Source organism: Sturnira hondurensis, unplaced genomic scaffold, assembly GCF_014824575.4.
Source record: "Sturnira hondurensis isolate 20B ecotype Veracruz unplaced genomic scaffold, ASM1482457v3 Scaffold0006413, whole genome shotgun sequence".
NCBI lineage: Eukaryota > Metazoa > Chordata > Mammalia > Chiroptera > Phyllostomidae > Sturnira > Sturnira hondurensis.
The window spans coordinates 40,927,982-40,943,807 of NW_028079044.1; the positions used below are offsets into that span (position 1 = coordinate 40,927,982).

The 15,826-nt window shown below is 39.6% G+C and overlaps 2 protein-coding genes across 5 annotated transcripts in view; one reads left to right on the forward strand and one right to left on the reverse strand.

Moving 5' to 3' along the window:
- MRPL13 (mitochondrial ribosomal protein L13) overlaps positions 1-15,301 on the reverse strand; it is a 33,034-nt gene extending 17,733 nt beyond the window's left edge. The window contains exons 1-4 of one of the 2 annotated variants that reach the window (XM_037048461.1): positions 15,177-15,301; positions 11,760-11,883; positions 6,049-6,142; positions 1,465-1,525 (exon numbers count right to left, since the gene is read on the reverse strand). In XM_037048461.1, coding sequence (XP_036904356.1) covers positions 1,465-1,525; positions 6,049-6,142; positions 11,760-11,883; positions 15,177-15,203 — 306 coding nt within the window. In that variant the 5' untranslated portion in view covers positions 15,204-15,301. Of the gene's footprint in view, positions 1-1,464; positions 1,526-6,048; positions 6,143-11,759; positions 11,884-15,128 lie in introns of both variants that reach the window. The other variant, XM_037048462.1, reaches the window with a different exon arrangement.
- A 162-nt stretch (positions 15,302-15,463) lies between these two features.
- Positions 15,464-15,826, forward strand: part of MTBP (MDM2 binding protein) — a 54,608-nt gene continuing 54,245 nt past the window's right edge. For all 3 annotated transcript variants that reach the window (XM_037048458.1, XM_037048460.1, XM_037048459.1), the window contains exon 1: positions 15,464-15,680. In XM_037048458.1, coding sequence (XP_036904353.1) covers positions 15,560-15,680 — 121 coding nt within the window. In that variant the 5' untranslated portion in view covers positions 15,464-15,559. The remainder of the gene's footprint in view (positions 15,681-15,826) is intronic.

Sequence of the window (15,826 nt, forward strand, 5' to 3'; positions counted from 1 at the left end):
AATAATATTCCAAGACTGTACCAATAATCAGAAGAATGCAAATGCATTATGGAACAAATTCTCTTACAAGCCACACACACGAAGTACTGACTCGACAACCATCTGTTGGCAGGGACTTGTAGCTCCAGACAAACAGGAGTGGAGTCAGGTAACTGACCACCCTTTTTCAAAACACAGAGTCAAAATTAAGACTTTTTAAAAAAGTAAGATCTTTTAATGATCTAATAATTCAAGTGGTTTTAACTCTGAAATGTTTGGCAAGCCTCCATCAAATGTTTCATTCTTTGATTACAAAAAAAGTTTGAAACAATTACTACAATATTACCCAAGGCCAAATTCTTAACACCAAAAAGTTGGACTATACTGCCTCCTAGTGTACAGTGAGCATACATAAATAAAATATAAGCTTGAATTTTAAAAACATCTTACTATCAAAACTTTAATGTATTTTAACAGTTATGGTATACATTATCAGCAGCCCTTATAATGTCTCAATACTATATATTAACAGTTAAAACAAGATACTGTATTTGATCTGTAATAATCTAACAACACATGAGTTATAAAATGGACAATAGCCCTGGCTGGTGTAGCTCAGTGGATTGAGCGCGGGCCTGGGAACCACACGATCGCGGCTGTTTCCCAGTCAGGGCACATGCCTGGGTTGCAGGCCAGTTCCCAGCAGGGGACCCACCAGAGGCAACCATACATTGATATTCTCTCCCTCTCTCCTTCCCTTCCCCTCTAAAGATAAATAAATAAAATATTAAAAAAATAAAATGGACACTAAATATTTAAGAAAAATCTCTGAGGATGTTATTATAAAGTAGATATGAATAATAAAGAGGGTCAGTGCATACCCTGATTATTTAGGAAGGTTATAATTCAAAACTTAAATTTATCCAATGCTAAATCTTCAAAATAATGCAAAGACAAACTGAAAACTCTGAGAAAAAAAATGAACAAATCCACAATGGAAATATTAATATAGCTCTTTTGGGTAATCAACAAAGCAGATGAACGAAAAAAGTCAGCAAGAACATAAGACCAGAGCCCTGACTGGCGTGGCTCGGTGGTTTCACCGGTTCAATTTCTGGTCAAGGCACACGCCTGGGTTGTGGTGCAGGTCCCTGGTGGGGGCCGTGTGCAAGAGGCAACCACACACTGATGTTTCTCTTTTTCTCTTTCTCCCTCCCTTCCCCTCTCTAAAATAAATAAATAATCCTTTTTTTTTAAAAAGCATCAAAATTCCTTCACTAAATGCAAAACACACTAAAAAAGTCATTTTAAAATGTGTAGAATTGAATGATAATGAAATAATGCTTATCAAAGCGGGTAGTACAGGGAAAGCGAAGAACTGACAGCCTTGAACGCTAGCTACATTAGAAGAGGAAAATAACCGAAACAGCAGTGTCTGAACCACCTTCCCGCTGATGAAAATAATAACAAACGCAACAGACTCACAGCCACTGGATCCTGCTGGTGAAGCTGGGCAGCTGTTACTTGTTTAAATCCCCCTGGGTACCTAGTCAAAGAAGCAAAGACATTAGAGCTGGAAGTCAGCTACGGTACAGTATTATTCAATATTCTTTTATAATATAAAATCTATATTTATTATAAAATTATACTTGTTTCTGGAAACTATGCTATTCATTATTGTCTTGAAAATTAAGTAGTAGCCTACGTTCTTTGAGATGTTATTTTCTAAGTGGTCACTGTCATTTCATAAAAAGCCCCACATGTTGGAAAATTTCTTGGCTTAACTATTTATGTTTCTGTTGGAAGTTAAAGTTATTCATCATTCATTCATTTACTCATCCATTCTGGGGTAGTTTATTGCTGCTTGAATTAAGAAAGAAAAAGCAATGATCAAAACGTTTCATATTTCCTGCCAAATTAGACAAAGTGTCCATATAAGCAAGTGGCCGGGTTTGGGGAAATTAGTTGTGGCCCATCTGATTCTCAAGTTAAGTTCAAACTCTAAGCAGGTCATGATCCTGTTCTGAGCTATATGTTGACCCTAAGTAATAAAATATTTAACTGTGTTCAGATCAAAATTATATATAAAATGGATAAATTGGGGATTAATAAATATGTTTATTTGGGATACTTTTGCAGGCAGCTTGGTAACTTGGATACCCCAGATGAAGGTCTGGAATCTAGACCTGCTGGTGGCTACCAGTATAATAGTGGGCAATTCAAATGACCTCTTTACATAAATTTATTCATATAAGAGAAATGGTAATGTCTACTCCATCTCCCTCCAGATTTTTATGAGTCAACTGAGAAGATGTGAAAGTACTTAGGAAATTTAAAACAAAAACAATATTCAGATGTAAGGTTTTATTACACTGAATAAATGAATAAAAGCCTAAATGATTTTCAAGTAAGGAAAAAAGAAAATACAAAACCAGTGAAACTCTGTATGAAAAAATTTAAGACTACCTAAATGCGTTTCCTTTCATAAATTTCTTTTCAGCAAGAGTTAAACACATTTTAAGATGATTTAAAGAACCACCTCTTAGGAATAAAATTTAAGAAAGCACATTTAAAAGTTTGCTGAGAAAGATAATTCTCAAACTGGAATTCTTTAATTTGTTTTATGGAATTTTAGCTTCAGAAAAAAAGTACACGTCTAGACGTCCGTCCCTGTGTTCTTTGTCTCCATGGAAAGAAATACTCTACACTTTCTGCACTGAGGATGGTGTACTTCTAACAGTGGACGGCAAATTCTAAAGCACAATACCATTTACAGTACATTCCAGGAGCTGGACTTTGCACTAAAAATTTGGACAGCTGCTGTAACATTCTGAGTAAGGGACAACTTGAGTAATGCAATACTCAGCTGACTCATTTTCCAGTTCTTTATAAAAGTCAAAATTTTAATTTCAAAAATAGAGCAATGATTAAGTGGGGTAAATCCTATTGTGTACTACCATATACTGTGACTGGAGATAATACTTAAAAATGGAAATCTTAAGTAAAAAAGACATAAACTTATATATGGATTGTTGACTCAAAGGATGAAAGATGATTTTTAGCGCCTTTAAATTTTTCTGTACTTTCTAATACTAGCATGCACTAAAACTTTTATCACTAGAAAGTTAGATTTTTTTAAAAATAATTTATTTATTTATCTTTAGAGGGGAAGGGAAGGAGAGAAGGAGAGAAACATCAATGTATGGTTGCCCTTTGTGCATCCCCTGCTGGGAGTTGGCCTGCAACCCAGGCATGTGCCCTGACTGGGAATCGAACCGCGATCGTGGTTCGCAGGCCCGTGCTCAATCCACTGAGCTACACCAGCCAGGGCTTAGAAAGTTAGATTTTGAATCCATATTGCAGTGGTGTGTTGGGAGCTCAATAAAAGCCGTATGTCCAACGTGGAAGTCAAGAGTCAACAGAAATGGAGGAACAAGAAGCAATGGACCCTGTGTGGGAGGAGGAAATGGGGACAGCGTCACAGGAGAGGTGACATCTGAGGCAGGTTTTATGGCTGAATAAAACCATAGGGTTCTTGAGAGGAATTCCTGAGAAACATTTTGGGAGGGCAACACATGCAAGGCTGAGAGGCAAGAAACAGCAGTATGTTGTTGGCTAACTGTTGGCTAAAATGAAGGACGATGAAGCAGTGGTGGTAACTGGATGCTAATTATGTGAATGAAAGACGCTGGACTCTCCCCCCACAGGTAAGAGAGTGCAGCACTGAGGGGTACCTCCCTGGGGGACACGTGACCCTGGCCACTCTCCACTGGCTGTGCTGCTGTTCTCCTTCACTTACACTAATACTACAGATGTGTTTGTGATGGGAATCAGCCTCGTATTTCCTGTCAATACTTCCCTGCATGCTTTTATCCCAGCATGCATAACACACTGACTTTTCATGTTCCCCAACTGCCTCTGCATTTTAGAGAACTTGATTTACATGTAGAGATTTGCCAATAGCAGAAATTACTAACGATGGATGTGAATTTATTTTTCTTAGGTTAAATAAAGATTTCATGAATGTGCTTAAGTAGAGCAATGGGCAAAGGTTGGTTTAGGGAAGCAAAAAAGTTATTCTAAGCATTTAAGACCCGAGGGGCAAGAGATGAAGAGCAGCAGACGCGATCAAGGTCTACCTGTCCGAGACAATGGTGCAACTGGGAAGAGGACCATTTAGAATGGGAAGAAGGACCATTTAGATCAAGAAAGGAAAGGTCAGCATTTCTGATCATATTTTGCTCAACAGTATAGGAAGTATGCTTAATTAAAATTTGTACACATCCTTAAGATGAGCAGTTAACTAACACACTACGTGACAGAATCAAGATCTCAAAAGATCTTAAAAGCCTAGAGAGACAACTGAAGGTGGAGTAAACGTAAGGTCCTGCGTTGGATGAAGCATAACGAAAACACCCAGGAAGGAGGAGACGTGGCTGAACAGCAGCATGTTTGAAGAAGACAGGACGTTCGGCTGACAGTGAACTTCGTGGGTCACAGAGTCATATGGCCTTGGAGAAAAGTTCTATTGCAACAGAAGACTGAGTACCCGAAAGATGGAGAAGCCACGTTATATAGGAAAACCATCAGAATACAACCAGGCGGGTGTATTTAGTTAAGAAGGATCCTGAAGGATATACATATACATCAAACTTACATATACATCATACGACTTACATATACATCAAAATGTTGAGTCAGAGGATGAAGGGTGATTTTCAGTTCCTTCTTTAAACATCTCTGCATTTTCTAATACTAGCACGCACTAAAACTTCTGTAATTAGAAAGATAAATGCTGCCTACATAATTGCAATAAAATATTAGGAGCACAGTAAAAGTAGTATGCCCCAAGTGTAAGTCAGGAGTCAACAGGAACAGAGGAACAAAAACCAGGGACAGTACCTAGAAAAGACTGACCAAAACACACGGAGGCTGTTCGAGCGGAAGCCATAGAAAGGAAGGAACCGGAGACAATGAGAGCCGGGGAAGAGACAAACCAGTGGGCACTGGCTGATCACGGTCTCAAAATGAGTTGAAGAATGTTACGTGGAAGAATGTCATTATTTTACACCATCCCAAAGAGAAGAAGTAAGACCAGCATGAAAACTAAAGAGAAACAGATTCAGCAGCATAAAAGACCCCACTAAAATTTAGGCCATTTCAAAGGTGGAATGAATGGGCTGCCTTATGAACTATGAGATTGGTTTTATTTAGACATAGGCAGAAAGACCTATAACTTGAAAGGTATGTTGTAGGATTTTAGGTATCTTCTAAACTTAACCACTAAAACATCTCAAGTGTGGGGTCCGGCAGAAGGAAGGCCTGCCTGAGTGTGGTTGGTATGTAGGGTAGGGTATGTGACTGTCTTGCACGAGCTGGACAGCAATTTAAACATTTCACCTAAAACGTCACATGATGTGCTTGGTGTGATATCGTTATGTTACAGAGTTACTTGCTTATGATTTTGTAATAGAAGACTTTTTGACAAAAAAGGGGTGTTATAGCCTTGCTGGCACAGCTCAGTGGATTGCACATTGGTCTGTGAACTAAAGGGTCACTGGTTCGAGTCCCAGTCAGGGCACATGCTTGGGTTACGGGCCAGGTCCCCAGTCAGGGTGCTCAAAAGGCAACCACACATGGATGTCTTTCTCTCTCTCCCGGCCCCTTCCCCTCTAAAAATAAAATAAATAAAACCTTTAACAAAAAGGCCTTATTTTGCTGGACCGTGTACTTTCAGATGTTCAGAATGGTCTGGGCACAGTAGATGCACAACAGGAAGCAGAAAGGAGGAGTGAGAAGATTTACTATAATGAGAAGAATCTTGATCAGAGAGGTTTATGTGACAAGTTTCCAGAAAAACAAATACTGTCAGATAATAATTAAGGATTTGATTCAGGCTTGCTTTTTTTTTTTTTTGATTGAGTAAATTATACATGGAACATGAGTAAAATTAGTATTTTCTTAAATGCCAAAGTTTGAAAATACATTTTTCTTTTATATCAGGTAAATGGTGTGATTAAAGCAACTCATTTCAACTGCCTGTTTTCCGTGGCAACAGCGCCTTCTTACCCGGTGTGTGAAGAGTATACTTTTTGTTCCCATTTGTTTCCAGAAAATGCAATGTGCCTTGTGTTAATTATGACAACGTGATCCCCGCAGTCACCTAGATTTAAAAAGAAAAGAAACAAAAACAAAGATCTTTATATGAAAAATCATGACTTTAAGAAAAAGCATCCTTGGTTTTGTAAAGCTTACCAAAGTCTAAGCAACACATTAAAGATACAAAGCAAGTCGCAGAGCGACATCGAAATCCTTGAACAGACTTCTGTTACTGCTTCGTACAACATCTAAATATAGAAAGAGTTGGCGAGCCATCTAGAAAATCTCAACACCATAAGGTAGAAGAAGAGAATTTGGTAGAGAGGCCAATACCAACAATGCATCTTTAAAGGCCAACTACTATTATTTCTATCATATCTTCCTATTAATAATTATACTTCACTAAAAATGTTCATATTAAATACCTTTAAAATATCTAATATAAATGTTCCTCTAAAATAGAAGAGAAAATGAAAACAATATGCACATAGTTATAAAAAAGTATGTTTTGCCAACAGGTAAATTGAAAACAAATGTAAAATGTCACAATTTATTAGTCTTCTCCAATTTAGAGAACAATGGAATACTATGCTCGTGTGCTTGACTACTAACCCAAGGTTTTTTCCAACCATATCTAAGTAGGTAAATCTAAGCTGCCACTCTCAACTATGACTGTATACACATCAGACAGGACGGGATGACCTGAAAATTAAAAAATATATATATATTTGCTTAATCTTCCAGTGAAAAGTTTGGCTGTTCATATAAAAAAAATCTCCACAAAAGTAAACATGTAATTTTTCACATGAGTTACTAAAGATGAAAAAATCAAGTAATCAGAAACATTTATTAAATGCCTATTCTATCTAGAAAAAAATAAACTTCAAAAGATTCTAGAAGTTTATTTAAAACACCACTGAAAAAATAAAAAGTATAAACACAGGATATGAAAATAAAAGATTATGATACATTGTGATTCTACATAGGATTAGAATTTGAATGACAGAATTTACCAAGAAAAGTTTATAGTCTACACAGGACAAGGGTCAAGAACAGAGGGTAAGGCAGGTGGGTTTTCTTCACTAGAGCAAGAGGAAGCCCAGAGGTGTGAAGAAGTAACCTGGGAAGCTTGCTGGTAGTGCACTGGAAAAAAGTTTGCCAGCATTTGGTGAAGTAAGTGACTAAAGTTCCTGAAAGCGACACGTGGTCGACTAAGGCAGTCGGGGGCAAATAAACCAGGATAACAAATAAAGATGGGGACAAGATATCTATGTAGTTTCTAGATAACAAAGAAAGCTGAAATACCTTAGGTTTGTCCAGACGTTCGCAGCCAAAGAAGCTAAGGCCCATTAAGATTAAGCAATTTGCCAAAAGCTCACACACCAAGTTACTTAAACCCTGTGCAAGCTCTTTCCATGACACCTATTTAGAGGGAAAATGGAATCTTTCACTTTCCACTGACGCTGAATTTATTTATTTATTTATTTAAAAGATTTTATTTATTTATCTTTAGAAGGGAAGGGAAGGAGAGAGGGAGAGAAATATCAATCTATGGTTGCCTCTAATGTGTCCCCTGCTGGGAACTGGCCTGCAACCCAGGCATGTGCCCTGACTGGGAATCAACCGTGATCCTGTGGTTTGCAGGCCCGTGCTCAATCCACTGAGCTACACCAGCCAGGGCTAAAAACATTAACTTTTAAGAACTGTATGCAACTTTTATTTCATTCCATGCAGACCAGGAATATTTTAAGATAATCTAATAACTTTAGATAATGCAAAAAATAAAAGGTTTCCCTCTGCTTCTTTTAAATGCTCATACGGCCCTAAACTAATGCATCCATGGACAATGAAGAGCGACGGCCTCACGAATAACACGTCATAATCCAACAACAACCACCTGCCCTTTCTTTTCACTTATCAGTGAGAAAGAGTCATGTTCAGAGTCACCCTCCGCTCCAGAGTCAGGAGGAGAGCTCAAATCGGGAGGAGGAGGGAATTCTCTCCCCAGTTCCACATAATTTCCACGTGACTTGCCATATTTTTCTTTAAAAAAAAAAAAAAGCAAGCAAGCAAGAAAGAAAGAAATCCCTTGTAAATGGAAAGTTGGTTTTCCACGACTCTTCACAAAGTCCATGAGACCTATAAAGTACTTCAAATATCTTATGTTATGTTCAGATACATTTACTGGTTAACTTTTATAGCCACTCCTAGATATACGACCATCCAATACTATTTTTCTGGGAAACTGAATGTCAAGTTTCAAATAAACATGTTTACAGTAACTGTGAGCAAATAATACATGTTTACTAAATACAGGTTAAATCAGTAAATGTTAGAAATACACTAAACACATAACATATTTGTAAACTGAATTGCTTGCTTTAAGTTTTGATTTTGGTGACATCTTGTGGACAGGACAAGTTTTGCTGACGTAAGTTACATATTAATTTAGTGCAGAACAAAAATACAATCTAGACTTTAAAACGTAACCTTCCAATTTCGTAGAAAGGCTATCCTCCACTCCCTGAAAAGGATGACCTGGTGGGCTTTTATGGTGGGCAGCCAAAAAAGCTCTCCCGGTGCCCTGGCAGAACAGTTACCTGCCAGGACTTCAGGAGTACTCTAGCAATAACGGTTACCTGCCAGGGCACTGAGAGTACTCTAGCAATAACGGCCTGCTCATGAAAAGGTATAGCTTTAATTTCCTTAAGAAGGAAATTAGGTGACTACTACTAATTCCACTTTTTCCTCAACTTTTGCATCATTTGCATTTGCACGAAGACAACCTAAGAGGTCTTGTTTATCTCCTGGTTGCTGTAACTGCTAAGGAGAAGGGAATTAGAAGGAAAACACAGTGTATGTGGCCGGGAATCAGGCCAGGAATTCCAAAGTGGAATTCATGGTTTCCTACATGCAGAACAGGCGGCTGGGTGTAGGCCCAGTTCTACCGTAATACAGCTGAGTGCCAGTGAGAAACTCACTCTTCTCTTCTGATTTTAGTTTTCTCACTTATCAATGAGGTAGTTAAACAAACTACATAAAGTCCTAAGGAATTTAAAAATCCTATGAACTGGTATTCTATCACTCTAGCATTTTCCTGATCTGCCAAAGAGAGAGATTTTAAAGGAAATTATAATTTGTTAAGCATAAGTCCACTGATCACTGTTTTACTTTCCAACGTACAGTGAGCCTATTCCGCACAGATTCCACACTGCGAACCAGCCTCCTCTCTAAACTGCAGCCCCCGCATCAGCACTCGCAGTGCTTCCCTTGGCGCTCCTGATGCGCACAGAGCGGCAAACACTGAGTAGCTTAATGCAAATGCTTCCTGCAGAGGCTGAACCGAGTGATGCTCTGCTTGCTCTTTTTAGCTCTTGGACTATGAACAAGTGCTGCTTTGTGGTCTATTTAATGCCAGGTTTCTTGGCATTTTTGTGCTTTTAATTAGCGACTTCACTGTTTCAGATACCCCGCCAGCCGAAGTGCTGTCTCGTGTTCCTACGTACGGTTGGGTGTGATGTGCCTGGCAGAGAAAACTCGAGCATTAGATAAGCCGAGTTCAGGTGTGAGATATGGTACCATTGGCCATGAGTTCAACGTTAAAGAATTAGCAACATATTCATTAAATAAGATGTCTTTGAACAGAAACACACGTAAAACATGGCTGTGTATTGACTGGTGGCTAACAATTCTGTGACCAGAGGCTCAAAAGATCCGAATTCTGTAGTTCCCTTAGACAGAGTGGTTTGGTGTTCAGGAACTCAGCATTCACGGTGACTCTAAAGAATGTAACTGCTACGGATAATGAGAAATGACCGTGTTTATAAACCATGTTTAAAAGAGTCATTCCAGGAAATATTTTTGAGAAGCATCTATTACGGGCCAGGCATTGTACTAAGTGCTTGAAAAACAAACATTAATATAACAAAATCCTCACAATCATATTTTTACAGGATGTAGCTTATTTTGATACCTAATGGAAATTTTCATTAAGTGAAGAGAAAAGGTTAGACCAGCAAGTATAAGAAGTATCAAAAATTCCTTGCTCTTACCCAAATCACATTATCTGAAATACTCTTCCCCCCTCAGTCCACAAATCCAAAAATCTAATTAACTTAAATGCCATGGTCCTGATTAAAAGTAATGTCTCCATGGTATTTGTGAATACATGATCTACTCAACATTTATTGAACTCCAACTATGTGCCAAGCCCTATAATATGCACAAGTGTACAGCTGTGAAAAAAATCCAATTTTTTTCAAGCCAAAATTTTTCTGAGTAGAAAGTTGGCTGAATCTGGAATACAGGGAAAGGGTCAAAATTGGAGACATAAACTTGGAAGCCATTAGCATATAGATTATACCGAGTGGGGCAAAGTAGGTCTACAGTTGTTTGTATGGAAAATAATGCAATAATTAATAAATAATAACACAAGAGTAAACTCCGTGTTTTGCGTACTCACAACTGTACGTTTACCTTTGCCCACCCTGTATTTAGAGACCCAAGACCGAGTGTAATCACGGGCAGAACACGAAGAGGTTTGGGGGCTGGGCTCCGGGACGTCGCCAGTCTTTGTGGGGGAAAAACCCGTGGGAGTTTAGAAAGTTGAAGAAACAAAAGGGAACTGTGAAAACAGAATTAGCAAGCGGGGTAAAAACAGTCGAGAGAGAGAGAATTTCACATCTACTAGAGTAGTGAAAACTAAAAACATGGCAAATACCATGTTACTGAAGATGAGGAGTAACAGAAAGAAAGCCCTACATGCCGTTGGCAGAAGAGGACATTGGCAGAAAGACTAGCTAGCTTCCCGGGCAGCTTTGAACCTGGAAATTCCTGTCTTATTCAGACATCAGGGAAACTTCCATGTGAGCACCAAGAAAAACCAATAAACACTAATAGCAATGTTGTTTGTAATGACAAAAGGACCGGCAACAACCCACATGCTGAGTGCATGGGTATTGAGTTCATTATCATCGTTATTATTGTTAATTTTCTTTAAAACAATACCTACATGTATATATGGAGATAGGTACCTTTCTATCTTTCTATCTCTTTGTATATTTCACATTACAAAACACTAATAAAAAGTTAAAACCATGTCATCTGCAACAGATGCTGACAGGTCGTGCTGACGGGCCGAGGCTCAGTGGAGCCCATCAAAACTACCTCGAAGCAGAAGTCTCTCAGTATGAAAACAACTTCCCTTGTTTTGTTTTGGAAAAAGAATACAGAAAAGCAAATCTATTCATTCAAAACAGCAAAGAGTAAACTTACCAGGCCTCGCTAGTTCTATGTATCTTCCTGGAGGAAAAGGTTTTTAGAAGAGAGAGCAGGCTTATTCGGTCATTTTCAAAACCTATCTATTCAAATGTACACTGCCATGTGAAGACACATGTATAGGAGCGAACATTTAATTTAGAGTCCAAATCAGGATATTTTGGAGTGTGAAAGAAAGGGGTACTGACAATTTTGTGGGGGGCGATGATGTAAAATAAGGTTGTCCCAGGCAAACCAGTCTGTATGTTTCAATTTGGTGTCCCAGCAGGTTTTTAGCAAGAACAAAATAAAGGGTCATCAGAAAAAAAAGAAGTCCTTAAAAGCAGCCTCGCCAAACGACTTTAAAATATTCTCCCCTGGCATGGAAACTGCGGTGATTATGACAGGTCCATCGTGATACTCACTCAGCTGATGATACATGGGTTTATGCAGCCCTTGAAGTTTAACAGAGGCCAGAGCAGCGAGTTTGCCGGGGGGCTGCATTTTCCCATCTAAGAGATACCAAACTCGAGCGAATGTGGCCCATTGCTGGAAAAAACGGAAGAGGAAACAAATAAAATTCTAATTAGAAGAGGAATCATTATTATTATACATCAGCACATGTATTCTACAGTTAATGTCAATAATTACTTTTAAAAAAAAGATCCTGTCACTATAGAACTTTTTGTTCTGTTTTTATTTCTATTTCTGGAAATGGGGGCGATCTTTTCTCATTGTTTTGCAAAGATTAACACGATAATTTTTCCTGCCCTCTCTTATTAATATGCATCATTCTTTGTTAGAAAGATTTTGAAGATTTATTCCCCTTTACATTATGACTTACAGTTTTTGTATCATAGAAAAACTTTTGTACAGCACAGAACTTGAGGGGTAATAAGAAGCATGTATGAAACAGAAGTTGTTTATGAAGGTCTTCACAAATATTTTGGGGTTAATGAGTACACTATATTGTATATGAAATAGAAAGATCAGTGGCCAATTAGAAACTGAAGACTTCAGAAGTGTAATTTGAAGGCAAGTTAAATAGCAGAGTGTAGCTGGGAAAGTATAGAAGGATGATGTTGAATAAACCGAAATTTTTAAAAAACTGCCGTAGACATCTTAGATGCCTTAGGCATAGACCTGTCTTTTCAGTGCCCATCAGTGCCTTTTAGCTCTAAGACACAGCCCAGGAAGGTCTTGACCAGATGCTTCCTCTAGGCACGAACACAAGCAGCTAAACAAGGCTGGGGAAAATACAACTAGGCTCACTGGTTTTAGTTAAATTTAATGACCACAAACCTCAAATCAGTCTATAAAACTGCTTAACGGTTCTGTTTTTTCTCCTGTTCTCATTTTTCTAGTCTCTATCTAGTGCCCCTTGCATACATTTTGTTAGATTTATCCCTATTTAATATATTTTGATGTCATGGTAAATGATATTTTTAGTTTAAATTTCTGATTGCTTGTTGCTAGTATATAGAAATACACTTCACTTTTGTATATTGGTCTTGTGTCTAGCAAACTTGCTAAAGATATTTATTGGTTCTAGTAGCTTCCATAGCTTTTTGTAGGTTCTGGTTTTTTTTACATAGATGATCATGCCTTTTGTAAATAAATACAGCTTCTGGCCCATACCCTTTCCCTACCACTCTTGGCCTATGAACTAATAAAATAATTCAAACAGCGCAACTCTACAAGACAAATTTGTGTCTTGAACAAACTGCAAAGTGAAAAAAGATAGGAACAGGAACCTATTTATTAAGAGAGACTTACAAAACAGCAACTTAATGCATTTTTGATCCTAATACAAAGGAATAAACTGTAAAAATATTATGTATTTGTATAATATATAGATATGACAAAAAAGGAAGTTTGTACATATACTTGATGACATTAAGGAATTAGTTACATTTTCATTCAGCTTTGATAAATGATATTGTGATTTTTTCATTAAATCCTTATCTTGTAGAGAAGATATCGAAATATTTAGTGATGAAATAGTAAATCTAAGCTTTACCTCAAATTCCTATGGAAGAGAAGGAATCAAATGGGGGTACAGATGAAAGGATATTGGCTATGAGTTTTCTGATAGTGCGTGATAGCTGCTTTATATACAAGTGAAATTCTCCATAATAAAACAAGGAAGAAAAGCAGCTCCCAACCTCACTTCTCCACCAGCTACTGCCTCCTCTCCTCTTCTCCGTCTTTACCCCAGTTTGTCTCCCCACTTCTCTCTTCAACCTACTGCAACCTGGCTTTTGTCCTCCCACACCTATCACCATCACCCCCCTGCCTACCAAAGTCACCTTCTCGCTACTAAATCCACAGGTCAATTCTAAGTTCTCCACACAGTTGGTCATTTCCCTCTGCTGGGTATTTTCTGTCTCTTGATTTCCAGGACACCACCCTGCGTTGTTTTTTCCCCTCACTTTGCTGGCTCTCCCATAATCTCTCACCTCTGAAATGTTGAAATGTCCTAAAGCTCAGTTACAGGTCCACCTGTCTTCCTTATATTCCCTTCCTCAAGGACTTCATTCCGACTGTATCTTTAAAGATTTTATTTATTTACTTTTAGAGAGAGGGGAAAGGAGGGAGAAAGAAAGGGAGAGAAACATTGTAGTGCGGTTGCCTCTCCCGAGCCCACTTACTGGGGACCTGGCCAAACCCAGGCAAGTTCTCTGACCGAGGATTCAACGGGTGACCCATTGGTTAGCAGGCTGGCACTCAATCCACTGAGTCACACCAGCCAGGGCTAACCCGTATCTTTAAATGCCATATGTATACTGACGACTCAAATTTGCATCTCTGGCCTGGACCTCTTTCCTGAACTCACACTTGAATCCATAATGCCCACTTCACATCTGCACTTCAGTTCAGTTTTTAAGCCATATGTAGCCAAAGACTAGTTAATACCCCAATCCACGAAGTACCAGTACTTCTTCAGAAAAAAAAGAAACCTTTGATAAAAAATTAAAATGCTGCCACAATGCCAAACCATTATACAAGTGTTAAAATGTTTAATTTTTAATTCCTGTCTTTGCCTAATTAGGGACAGGCAAAAAAAACGGTTACCTGTCACAGGGGGGAATCGCACTTGGAAGGGGACTTGGCTAAGAGGCATCTTAAACTGAAATGCAAACCTGAACTGCTCCTCCAACCGAATCCTTCCTCAGTCTCAGTGGAAGGAACACCCTTCCAGTTGTTTAGCCAAAACCTTCGGGGTAATCCTTTTTTTCCTCTTTGGCTCTCCTCCGCTAAGCAATCCTTCAGGAAATCCCTTAAACTTCACCTTCAAACAAAACCCAACCATTTTTCAACACTACACTGTTAATACCCTGGTTTGTGCCGCCATCGCGGCTATCCTGGGCTTACTACACTGACCTCCAAAGGGATTCTTGCTTCTCTCCACCACTAATCCCCACCTCTACACGGTCTATTTTCAACTCAGCTGCCAAAGTGCTCCCTTTAACACCTGAGATCATGTTACCCCTTCGCTCAAAAACCTCTACAGCTCATTTCACTCCGTAAAAATCAAAGTCTTCCAATGACCTTCAATGCCCTATGTGATCCATCTTATTACCTCTTCCACCTTCTCTCCTAAAACTCTGGCCGGGAACAAAAGACAGGAAACGGGCTGGTAGAGAGCAGGAGAGAACGAGTACAAAGATAACAAGAACAACTGGTGGCCAGGATCACAACCTTCTTTTCTCTGCTTCCCCGAGGTACATCCCGACTGAAGGACTCGGCTTCCCTACCCACTCAGCCACACTGTGCCTGCCGGAGCCACTGACCTTCTGCCAGAGTAACGAATCCCATCAAGCCACAGAATCCGAGCTCACCTGGTGCGCCCTCGAGAAACTCGACATGCTCCCCCACCATCAGGACCGCCGCGATCCTTTCCGCAGCGTTACCCGCCCGGCGGGAAACGCATATATCCGAGCCTGACAGTTCCTACATGGGCCAATACTTGAGTATTCTCCGCTTTTCCTGGGTCCCCTCCAAACTTCCCACGTTCGCGATTTCATCCAAAAGGAGGAAATACTGCAGTTCTCGCGAGAACAACTTCCGAAATTCACCTTCTGGTAGAAAAGCTGCGGAAAACCGATAGAGAACGCGCCGTTTCCAGCCGGCCTCTGTACAAGGGGGCCGGAAGTGCGTCAGCCACGCGCGGCTGTTTTGATGTGGAATCCGAGCTTTGAAACTGGTGCTCAGCTCGGAGGGGATGGATCGGTACCTGCTCCTTGTCCTCTGGGGGGAAGGAAAAGTCCCCCAGTCGGCTGCGAGTGGGGAGGCGGGGCGCCGTCCTGGGTCGCCGACCGCTCCGGGTGCCGAGAAGCAGGCAGGTAAGTGCTGGGCTGAGAAAGAGCGGGAACGACTTGAACAGGGGAGAAATTTCAGTTTGTGATTTAGTTCTGCTGGGGCGGGAACTACTTACCGAGTTGCCCAGGAAGCTGTGACTGTATCTGGGATCGAACTAAAAAAGCCTTAA